General features: G+C 38.8%; 1 protein-coding gene across 23 annotated transcripts in view; it reads right to left on the reverse strand.

The window, feature by feature from the left end:
* Positions 1–12,628, reverse strand: part of TRPM3 (transient receptor potential cation channel subfamily M member 3) — an 846,268-nt gene that overhangs the window by 274,778 nt on the left and 558,862 nt on the right. For all 23 annotated transcript variants that reach the window (XR_012072024.1, XR_012072026.1, XR_012072025.1 and 20 more), the window contains 2 exons: positions 1,539–1,618; positions 51–255 (listed from right to left, as the gene is read on the reverse strand). Coding sequence is in view for 6 of the 23 variants with exons in the window: in XM_031677181.2 (XP_031533041.1) it covers positions 51–255; positions 1,539–1,618 (285 nt within the window). In the remaining 17 variants the exon portion in view is untranslated. The remainder of the gene's footprint in view (positions 1–50; positions 256–1,538; positions 1,619–12,628) is intronic.

The following is a 12,628-nucleotide window of genomic DNA, read 5'->3' on the forward strand; positions in this document are numbered from 1 at the left end:
GCAGGACTTGAGATAGAATCTGGGAAGTGACTGAATGGTTTTCTGATTACCATGGCTTTGTTGGAATGGCCGCCTCCTTGGAACTCAATGGTCCCAAAAGCATCCGTGGGGCTGAGTTGAGTGTGCTTGCTGATGGACCACTTCTCAGACTGGATGTCGTTTCGGGAGAGGCGACTTTCATTTTTCTCATTCTGGAGAACCGAGATACTGGGAGTGAGGCCGACATGCTGTCCTATTAGACGTCCACAGCAACACCTATAACATAAGAGGTCTAAGTGAACCCCTTGCATTAGCCACGATTGGAAGACACACAAGGTAAACTGCTGGAGAACTCTACAAACTGTAGCAAGCCAGTGAGTCAGTTTCAGGCAGAACACACGATGAGGCTGTATCAGGCAAACAGAGGACTCAGGATATACTTGACCTACATATCTTTTCATTTCTGGCCCCTTCTCGTTTTCCTTTAGCTGTATAGGCTGTAATATGCCTCCTTGTCCTTCTCCATCCGTCCCTTTCACATCTGCCATAGTGTTCAGGGTTGGAATCTACAAACAAAAGCCCTGTAGACTTTTCAACTTCTCACTCCTCCCATCGATCAAATCTTGCATAAAGGACACTGAACAGCTTTGAGGGAAGAATTTTAACATGCACATTTAAATAAGAATCTCACTCATATGTGAGTCACAATGTAACCTGTCTTTTCCCAATTGACATTCACTGTCAAATATCCAATTCTGAGAATAAAAACCTACAGCTTAAGTGTTCTTGAAGAAACAATGAAAAAATTATTCACAAGATATTCGAAAATAAAATGTGTTCCTTATATCATGAAAACGTCCTTCATACTTTACTATTACTATTATGACTATTAGCAATAATACTAGTTATCATTTATTAAATACTAACAATGTGACATTCATTTTATGGGTAAAATATTATCATTTTGGAGGTTAGATAGTTTGTTCAAGGTTACTGCTTCATTATACTGTCTTTTCATAAAGGCATTTCCAGACATTCATGTTACCTTATCCCAAATGTTTCCCATCATATGTAATGTTGATTTTCAGAAAGGTAAGAAGAACACTAAAAATGGGATAGGAATATGAAAGTCTGCAGTCTGTAATCAGTAATCTGCTAGGAGTATTTCATTTAAAGATCTTTTTCATTATAGCAGAGCACGTTGGTAAAAACCAAGCATTTTGATGAAATGCTTGAAAAGGAAAACCGGTAACCATACTAATATGTATACATATATTTCATAAATATATATATATAAACCCATTCTTATAGACAGTGATGAATTCCTTCCCCAATGGTGCATTTGTTATTCTTTACAGGCTCTTAGAGAATTAACTGTAGGCATGGCCTATTACATGTTGTGTATATATGAGATTGCTTCAAAGATGTCCAGCCACAATTGAAAAACGACCTTTAATTCAACACTGGTTCTCCTGCAATGGATAGTGATTACTATCGTAGCTTTGTTCCCATAATTGCTACTTCAAGTTCTCGCTACATTATAGAGACAGAAAGATTACCTATGGGGGTCTTTGGTGCTGGGTATGATGTGAACACATTCTCTTTTATAAAATGCTCTTTCTATCCAGGACTTCTGAGCCTGTAAAAAAAAAAAAAGATGAAGAGGAAAGGTGAACATAACCTTTAGGTATTTTTGACTAGAAAGCAAAATTTCATTATCACTTAGTAGACTAGTGCCTCATAAAATGAACTGAAATTGTGGTTACTTCATACATAAATGCTGCATAAAACAAAATCAATCACTCTGAGAAACTGCTGATTAGGTTATTTAACATCATAATATTGAGAGTTAAAGGAAATGACCATAATAAAAAAATGTTAGTAATGGAACCTTATACAAGTTCATAATGATTTTTGACGAACAGAAAAACAATGCTATTTACAGACAAAATAAAAGACACAGAATAGTATGTTTGTAACCCTTTAGATGGCAAGCATTCAATGGCAGGAAGAAATATATCTAAATAAGCATACGGGTTTCATGGCTGACACTTCCATTAGACTTTGCTTATAGAAAGAAAGAAAAATGGTGAGGAAATTATGTAACTCAAGAGCCTTAGTCCAAATACCATGCTTTTTCTAATATCCAAATTATCAGTGCTTAAATAAAGAGGGAAAAAAACGAAGTGGAAACATAAGGAAGATAAATGTCTTCACCACAGTCCAAAATTTCAAATCCAATCACTTTGAAAAGAAGTAAGATACCACATTTTTTGGCATCCCGCGTGCCTTTACTCACAGCAAATATAGCTTCAGAATGAACATTGTTGGACTGTCCATCCAGAAGTCTGGCCACTGAGATTGGATTCCCAGAATGATAAAGGAAGTTCCAACAAACTGCACCATCTTTGTTCCAAAGCAGAGTGTCCATCTTTTATTCCTTAAACCCCTTTTTTACCATCATTTGAAACAGTAGGGTAGTTTCTCATGAAATCCAGTACCTACTCAGAAGATTGCTTCCTCAAGCAAGACAGAAGTTGCTGGAAGAAACCTGTAATGCTATTTCTATATGGTATCATTTTCTCTCTATCCCAGCATCAGGACCAAATGCCTACTCTTAAAATACACAGAACCAAAGTGCAACCAAGCTGTTTACCTGGCCTGTTTCAATGACTGATGTTAGCTGTTACAAGCTCCTGTCTGTTGGCTGTAACTGATGTTGACCCTGCCAGGGACCCAAATATCTATGTAAGTTGTGCTACGGTCCGATTTGCCTTCAGTCCCTTAATCCTGCATCTCCCTCCTCTCTCGCAGTGGAGTCTACGCAAACATGTGGCAATGAAGGCACTAGTTGTCTCAAACTGATGACAAAGCGCATTTTAAAATTAGCAACATGGGGGTTGCTTGAGCGGTACAAAGGAACCGCATCCTGTTTTAGTCATGGTCACAATCAGGTCGCATGATTTCTAAGTGTTTATACACTGTCCACATGAAAGGGAGCACCCACCCTGCCTCAGAGATCCCTGGGTCCAGGTGGCCCTCTGCACCCTCACACCACAAAGGTAACATCTGCAGTTCTGTTTGTCGTTTGGGCATGGAAAAAGCCCCAGTATCTATTCTCAGAGATTTTTCTTCTCACATACATAGGAAAAGCTAGTGGCTACATCTTTGCTGCAGAAATGAGCTTGGCAGCATAGATAACCAGTCTTTATCTTTGTAAAAAGCCTGTTAAGTTAAAACTATTCATAGGCTCTGATTTTTTCCTAGAAACTTAATACTTTTTTTGATAACATCTCTTGGCAGATAGATGGTAAAAATATTCCTCAGTGGATATCTGAAACCAACTTTCTCTACCCCCTGGGAAACAGAAAAAAGAGAGTATACTTTTTTGTGTGTGTGTGGCCCATTTTGGCTAGCTTTCATTCGGAAGGATCTTTTGAGAAAGCATCTGGGAATTTCAGGGAGTGGTGATCAATATTCCCTGAGAGAAAGAGAACGCAGGAATGGCAGTATTATGGGTAAAGCACGAGGTCTGCCGTTAGAAAAAGTGGCATGAAAGGGACTCTGCAGCTTGGACAAAGTCATCTAATTTCTTCAATCCTCAGTTTTCCTCATCTATAAAATGGGCACAACAATAATGCCTGACACAGAGTGGTTATCATTATTTGGGTACCATGTTTTTCACTTTAAGAAGAGGGTCTAGTCTTTGGTTGGTTCTGGTATTAAAAGTTCCAATGAAGGTTTAGACAAGAGTACTATGAAGGTGCATAGAAGTTATTTAACATCCCTGAGCCTTTTCTATAACATAAGGATAATCATAGCTGATTTGGAGAGTTGTATCAATCAAAGCAAATGATTCAGGGAAAGCACCCAGCACTTAGTAGGAGCTCAGTAAATAATAACCATGCCTAACCTTTATCATGCACCTAGGATTGCACCATATACGTGTTATCTCCATGGATTCTCATAAGAACCCTGCGAGGGAGGTACTATTATTATACTCACTTTATCAATGAAGAAATTGAGTCAGAGACACAGTAAATAAGAAGACAGAGTTTGAACTTGACCGTTTGACTCCAGAGTACACACTCGTACCACTCTGTTGAACTGCCTCTCCAAATTAGAGGTTCTTTGTATTACATACCCTTGGTCTGGGCAGTGCCATCTGGGCATGCCTGGGAGTGCCTCTGAGAGGCAAGTCTGCGAACCAGTATATACTCGCAACTTCCTCCTTCTCACTTCCACTCTTCCTCCTTCCCATCCCCACACTGGAGAAAATGAACACTCTGCCGTCTGTTCTTCCTCTCTCCTTGCGTTCAAGGATTGGGGTGCAACATTAGCGAGATGAAAAGGAATATATGTAGGTATATGTATGACTGAAACATGCCATACATCAGAAATTAACACAACGTTGTAAACTGACTATGCTTCAATTAAAAAAAAAGAATATGAGAAAGAAGTAAAAGAAGGGGAGATCATTATAATGGTTACAATGAAGAAATGTAATCACACAGGACTCCCACCTGGAGAATCTGGAGGTCATGAAAAATAGATTAGACTTTTCAAGGGCACCTTCATTACTTCTCTCATGGATCTTGGGTTCAACTTGGAAAGCCTTGGAAGTTTTACTCAGATGGTGTGTAGCAGAATGACTACAATATGAATTGCCAACTTGTTTCTTCGTCTTGAAGTGTAAAGTAATTTGACTTGTGTGCAAGTTTAGCAACTTAATCACCTTCTCAAAGGTGAAAAGCTACTTCATTGGCAGCAAAGAGATTGAGGCTCAGTTTCTATTTCTTATGATTAGCAAGCTAACCACTTCCTTTGCAAAGACAAAGAGAAATGGGAAGGGGAAAAAAGAAGTGTAATGTAAGACAAGTCTTTCCATCATTCATAATTGAATTGGACTTTCTCTTTTTTTGAAGAGAAAAGTATAATAGATAGGAAGAATCCATGGATAGCTCATGAATTAGGAATTGTACAAAATATCATGCACAATTTACTATGTCCTATTGGGGGCTTTGCCTTATTGTGCTTTTATTCAGTCTTCAGTGTGGACAGATACTAGATTTTTAAAATAATTTTCTTGGAGAGGGCATATTTGATGTATAATCATGATTTAACTTGTTCCCCAAACTAATTCCCTTTTCTTTTGTTCAAAGGCTTTGAACTACCCTGTGTGAAGCTTCATACTTGACTGCAACATCCAACTAAGTTAGCTCCAAATGGCTATCTTTGTTGTTAGAAAGCATGAAACAGTTTTGACACGCCATGTTTCTAGCTGACCCTTTAATTCTCTTCTAATGCAAAACTTCAACGTGTGCCCTAAGATCTCTTCTTTTTAAATATGCTTCAGAGCTCTCATGTACTCTTAGAAAAGATGGCTTCTATCAGCCCTTAGAAAATCACTTTTCTAAAGGTAGAACGGTCACATCACCATGACTGGGTTTGTGAAGGGCTATTTTCTTTCCTGTCTTTCTGCATTAGCAGTCATGTGTGATGTGTAATAGGGAAGTGTTTTTCAAAGGCTAATAATTAAAGGACATCTTACTCAAAACAAAAATGAAGACATTCACATTTCGAACAAAGTATAACAATTACCCTCACGGAATAAAGTAAGGATAAATTTCGAAAGTCAAATGTACAGTCAATCAAGCCTCAAAATAATAGGAACTCAAAAAGTTGTAAATATTGCCTTCAAAAGAAAAAACAATTAAGTTGTTTCATTTAACCAGGTTTCAACTCTTTTTCATAAACACTGCTAGAAACATTAGTCCCTCAAACTTCTTTGACTCTTGTTACCACCCGCTCCCCACTAGCTTCAGAATTAAGACCTTCTCCAGGCAGGAATGATTTACAAATACTTACATAGAGTGTGTATTAAATCTGTCTCCAGAAAGTCTTGGAAACTGCTATTGCAATTCACCCTTTAGCAGGGCAACTTGACAGAAGGATAAAACCCAGACCAATAACCACAAGATTAGAAAAAAAGTCCACTAATTTTATAGGAACAAATTACGAGCAAAATTTTACACGTTCCTCGTTTTGAGACTCTCCGGTTTTCAGTGTTCGCTCTGATCCAATCGGAACAAAACACCAAAGACCCCAAGATACTGTATGTCTATGTTCATTTTTGCCTTTTGCTTTCCCTCAGCGTCTCCCTGGCATTCCTCTGGTCTTCCCCTAGGTCCCCAGATCCAATACTGGGAAGTCAGATAAGAGGAAAATGAGCTGAAATCACTTTACCTGAGCACTGACTCTGAGTGGTGGCAAAGGCAGTCCCACGAGCAGCTCCTGTTGCTTTCATTTTGCTGCGTCTGGGGCTGGTCATCCCGTTAATAACGCTCTTATGACCGCCCACTGGAAAAAAAGTCACTTGCCCGGCTCTTCCCCCAAGAGACGTTTCAAGTAAGCAATGAACTTGGGCAGATTAGCCCCTTGGAATGTGCTGCTTTGGGATTAGCCTCACTAAGAATCCCGTGGACATTCCCTCGCAGCCCTCAAACACTACTTGATTTGAACATCTAATCTGACGCCAGAAGAAAAACAAATCCCCGGAGAGATCGGATTTAACTGGCACAAGTCCTGACAGGCTCTCTCCCCCACCACTCTTTTTCTTTTTCCATTTTCAGAGAGAAGGCTTGTGAAAGTGTGATAAGGTGTTCTGAGTTCTGAAAAGTTCAACTTTGGAAAGCAAATCCTTCTAAAGAAACAGTATATTAATGCTCCAAGGGGTTGGAACACAGAAGCAGCATTGTTCATTTCTCCCCCAAGAATGGAATGATAGTGTTTCTTTAAAGAGGAACTGCTAAAAACTCTGAATGCTTCCAAAGAATAGTTGGATCCCTGAATGGGAGCCCAAGGAGAATAAAGTTGGGGTTTGTCCGTGACCTCCCACAACTTCTAAAATGTCAATACATAATAGTAATAAAACTTCTGTGATCACACTTCTTACCCTGCAGCACCCCCTCCCCCCCCCCGCCGCCAATTGTAAATGTGTGACTAGAGACCTACACTTCTCTGTTTCCCTATTGAAACAAGATGAGCTGTGACTATCACAGCATATGGATGCAGGCTGAAAGCAGCGACGCTGTGACATGTTTATCAGGAAGGGAGCGCAACTCAGAGGTTCTGGCTCTTACAAAGGGGCTCTTTCAAATATCTTCTGAGACTATGTTTTTCAGATAATAGGAGTTCTCAGCTAGATAAAGTGAACAAATTGGGGAAGAAGAGAGACCAAATTTCAGCCAGGCAAAAATACTTTTAAAAAGTGACGATTTGAACACTTCATCTCCAAAGAAATTATCTCTTCTGGCAGACGTAAGTCAGAGCTGCGAGTCGGTGTTCATGATCAATGCTGTGGGCACTGATGCCAGGAGGGCCATGCCACTTTGATCTTCAGGTTTCCATAATCTCCTGTCAAAGCGGCTACTCTGTGTCATGTAGGCACTCCCTGAGAGTCATAGTGTGAACTGAATGACTTACTTCCATCTTGGATCAGATCCATAGCCTTCTCCATGCCTCTCTGCTGTTTCTAGGGTTGATCCCCTTCAAACTCCCACATCTCCTGGTCTCTCACTTACCAAGGTTCCCTCAGAGACAACGGGCAACAAGCTACTTAGTGACTTTCAACTGAGGAAACATTACAATATGCAAAATGCAGATGGATCAGCAGACTGAGCGTTAGCATCAAACACAAGATGGAGCATCCCTTTGTCTTCAGAATAATGTGTAGTGACAGCATTAATAATGTGCATGCCCTTCCTTCTACGCAGCTCTAACACGCCTACGCATTTTCTTTTAGGGAATCAGCAGAGATGTGAACACACAGAGATGTTCACTGCAGCATTATTTATACTACAGGAAAATTGGAAACAAATGAAAAGTACATCAATGGGAGGATGATTAAATTATGGTTTATGCCATTTCATGATCACAATCAGGTTTCAGAAGACTGTTTCATTACATGGAGGAATACAGATTTTTCACATTGTTACGTGAAGAAAAGCAGGACAAAATAGGAAGTAAAGAATAATTACAAATTTTAAATAGATCAGAGATGATGGGGAATATACTGAAGTGGACACTGGCTAATTTTAATTTTCTTCCTTTTGCTTTTTTATATTTTCCAAAGTTTTCTCCTGTAACATTATATTTGTAGTCATGAAAGTATATCCTATGTGCTCAGAAAGTTTCCAGATTTTTTTCTAACTGTTAGGCTCTTCCTTATGATAATAGGGAGTCATTGGAAAAGAGTAGTACAGGAAGTGACTTAGGAAGAATTTAGTTAAAGGAGAGGGCTCAGTGGGGAATATTTGGAAAGGAAAGTTCTGTAACATACAGGGTGAGTTTTCTAGGGCATAGAAGAGCGGGGTGGAGAGAGAGAAAAGCAGGCAAGGGAAGAACAGAGAGAAAGAGGAAAAGGGGGAATAGGGGAGGGTTGGCTGGCAGCTCAGCATCTGAGAGACGCTGACCTAGTGGCTGTAGACAGTGTGTGTCTACATCTATAAAACTGGTTATAGATAATCCTTCCAATGTAAGAACTATTTTAAAAATTCAGCTTTCTCCTTTTCCTTCTTCATTAGCTACTACTTCAGTTCCACATCTGACTTCCTTTAAATCTTGAGTTCACATCCAAACTGAGTCTTTGAAATACTGCCCATGTATTTTTTTTCACCCTCTTTTCTCTAGTTTTACTCATTTTTTTTGTTGTTCTTCTTGTTGCGTATCTTTTCTTTCCAAAGAGAAGTATTTGATAAGGACAAGAATCTGAGGCACCTTCCATGAACTTTACACCAAAAACAAATACACTGTCACTAGTACCACCTGCATTTTGTCTAAGTGAACAAGGAGGCCCCAGGTAAAGTCAGCATAGCATTTCTTTCCTATGACATCACAGATGAGCTTCAGGACTCTTTGATTTGAGAAGATGATTAGTTCCAAAGAGACTTGTAGCTCTGGGCCACACTGTCCATATGGATCTTTTTAAAATCCTCGGCATTACCCAACAATACAACTCCAACTCCTGACAGGATATATTACCAGCCTGCTTCAGATACAATTTAGAGAGAATATAATTTGAATACTAACAAGAGGAAACCACAAGTGCAATGCAAACTGTGGTTATTCTTCATTTCTATCTTCATGTAACAGCAGATTACCTAGTCTCCCAATTCATCATTAAAGAAAAAAAATCACAAATAGAATATACTAAAAAGTTTCCACTGGTACAAAACTCAATTTGAAAAAAATGAAATCAGATTTTCTACAAGTAGAAACTAGATTTTGACATGGATGATTCATATTTCATTTTTATAAAGATGCCCAAAGCATTTCTTTCTGTGATGTCCATATTTAGCAATGGCAACAGCAAGAGCATGATAAAGAGGAGGGATCAGCAAACATTTTCTGTAAAGGGTCAGTCAGTAAACAATTTAGGCTCTTTCTTTGTGGGTCACACAGTCTCTGTAGCACCATTCAACTCTGCTGTTGTAGCACAAAAGCTCTCAAAGGCCAGACATAAACAAATGAGCCTGGCTGGGTTCCAATAAAACAGGCAGTGGGCTGGAATTGGTGTGTCTTGCTATAGAAAAAGGGGGTCTGTGTGATGGGGCAGCGGGGGAGGGAATGATGGTCCTAAGACCACCATTGCTACCTTGCCTTGGCTCTTCCTCAGGCATTGGGCAAGTTCTCAGGTGCCTTTGCTTCTGTTGTTCCTTCTGCCTGGACACCTCCAACCTCAGATCTCCCACAACTTGCTCCATCAGCATATCAGGACCAACAAGAGGCCTGGACCTCCCCCCTCATCTAAAGGCACGCCTGTGTCATTCTCTTTTCTGTAACTCCCCTCTATTTTTCTCACAGCATTTCACATTACCGAGCATTATGCCATATCTTTATGTGTTTGTTTTTTTTTTTTGTCTATGTCCCCCACTAGAATGTAAGTTCCTGAGGGCAGTGATGTTATTGTGTTACAGACGTCACCCCCTGTACCTAGAACTGTGTTTGGAACATGGTCAGCATACTAAGCAATACATTTGACTTGAGCCTCACCTGTAAGATGATGACATCAGATGGACCATTGTTTCTGAAAGGGAGACTTTAGGGTGGCACCCAGATGCATTTTTCTTTTAATAGTTGGATTTACATTAATACCTAATATTTAAGCAAGGGCTATACCTGCTAGTTAATAAACCCTATCGCTTGGGGACATACATTTTCCATTTCAGAGTTATGGAAAAATGAGTCTACCAAAAATATTTAATAAATTAGGTTAAACATTATTTGTAGATCAAAGTTATGATGGTATCACAAAAGGGACTGAAGTTTGGGAAATATGGGACCAAACCCTCTTCAATGTCTCTCTGGTTCCTTGTTTTTATTCTAATGCGTGAAAGAAAATGTACTGTGTTCTTTAATATTCAGAGTTGCTGTTGACCTATAAAGTAAAACAATGCTAGAGGAACACGACAAAGCCAGCTGCCTCTGAAGCATGCCACCAGCATGTTTTTACTAAAACAATCAATCAGGACATCCCCTGGTCAATACCCTTTCTTGGCACCCCATCCCCAACAAGATCTGGACAGTTCAGTATTTAAAGCCTTTCAGGAGCTGCCTCTGGAACTATCTACTCAAATCTCTCAATTTGCCTCTCAATCTTTACACATTATGCCCCGATAAACTTGATCATGGATTGCTTCCCTAATGTGCTATGCGGTTCTACATTTCTCAGCATTTGAGGATGCCATCCTATCTGCCAGGACTTCTTGGTTCCTCCTTCTGTACTCAGCAAATGCCTCTTCGTTCTTCCAAGCTGCACAAAACACTGTACTCTTTGAGAGGCTTGGCTGACCACTGCCAGACAGTATGAATTACCACAACTACTGATCCACTTCCATATCTTGCTCATGGTTCCATTAGGGGACAACTCATACAATTTTATAGTTATTTGTTTTCAAGATTTATAATCATCCACTGCCAATTTCTACTGCAAATACATAGCACTCTAAGTTTATTACGGCATAAATGGAATTTTGTAGTCCTGCCTAGAACACTCCCCTTCTTCCTCCTATTTTTAACATCATTTCTACAGAAATGTTGTTCTCATTCCTAATAAGTCATCTCTGGGGACTAATTCTTTGTGGGCTATTTATATTAAGTTATTTCAACTACTATAATTAGTATATAAATTATTACACAAATTATTTGTACTAAAATTCACTTTATAGTTTCTAAACTTAAATTGCAAACCTCTTAACATGAAGTTAAATTAGCTTATATTTTTATCACTAGATTGGCAAAAAATTCAATACATAATGCTTGACAATGATAAATGAAACTCATCTTTTATCAATAGGTCATGCTGTGCAAATTACACTTAAATAATGCAGAAGTTTATGTAGATGTGCTATGAATAGATATGAATGTTAACCTCATAGAATTTTCATAAACAAGTTGAAAATCTATTTCCCTGTTTCTTTGGAAAGTTGTTTCTTCATTATGAATCAGTTAATAATTGCTTGGCAATAATATGTTACATTTATAAAGTACTCCACAGTTCATAAGTGGTTCCCCACGTAGCATTTTATGGGATATTCCCAATAACCCCATAAGGTAGGTATTATTAAATTCCATGATGCAAATTAAAAACTGGGGCTTACAGAGGGTTAGCCTCACACCAAAGTTATACATCAGCTATTGGCTTAGCCTGGTGGAGAGAAAGTTCTTGTGCGTCCACTAGGGTACAGAGAACTCTGCATCCTTTATATTCTGTGACTGATTTTAAGGATGCTGATTTATCTTTTTCTTTTTTGTGGTGGGATAAGTGCATTTTGATCATTCTGATCTTAATAAAAATATACATACTTCATCAAACCTAAGAGACTGCTGAAAAATTGAAATGTAGGCTTCTATTTCAAAAGTATCCTACTCATAATCAAGGAATAAGCCATCTGTTCGTATCTAATAGCTGTTTCCACACATGGGAATATAAAAAATTAAAAGCCCCACACATACTTTTAGGGACTTCTGCCTTCATCGCCCCAAAACCCTAACTACAGTGGGGCCAGCCCTATAAAACTGGTGTACATTTGAAGAAGATAATAACAGGATAAACTTCACCCAGAGAAAGAAGAAATGAGAGACAAAATTATGGCCAAAAAACTATGTGACTGAGGTTTGACATAGTCAAGAGCCAGAAAGCTTAAAATGATGGATCATTTGTTAGAAAGTAATGCCAGTGTGATAATGTCGGTGCCTAACAAGAAACTGGGAGGGTTTTCTATATTCCTGGAGGCCGCACGTATAGGGAATACAACTTTGTTTTCTGTCAAGTAAATGCAGAGTTGGGGCAGTGTAATGTCATCCTTTAAATTGTTAATTCTATTTAGCTTTCCCAATTCATTTTGAACCATTATGATTTTGTCAGGAGCCAAAGAAATGTGTTGAGTCATGAAACCAGAACATTTTCTGATATATAGAAATGTTTAATTTATGTGACAAATAATATCATAGATGCAGAGGCTGATTTTTATTTTGTTTGTCTCTTTGGCTCTGGAGGATGAAGATAAAGGTGACAATAAACAAGTGGCTGTATTTTTTTGTAGTAGAGTTCTCATAGCAGGATTAACTACTAAGGAAATCAGTCTCT

Source organism: Vicugna pacos, chromosome 4 (genome assembly GCF_048564905.1).
Source record: "Vicugna pacos chromosome 4, VicPac4, whole genome shotgun sequence".
NCBI classification, from domain to species: domain Eukaryota; kingdom Metazoa; phylum Chordata; class Mammalia; order Artiodactyla; family Camelidae; genus Vicugna; species Vicugna pacos.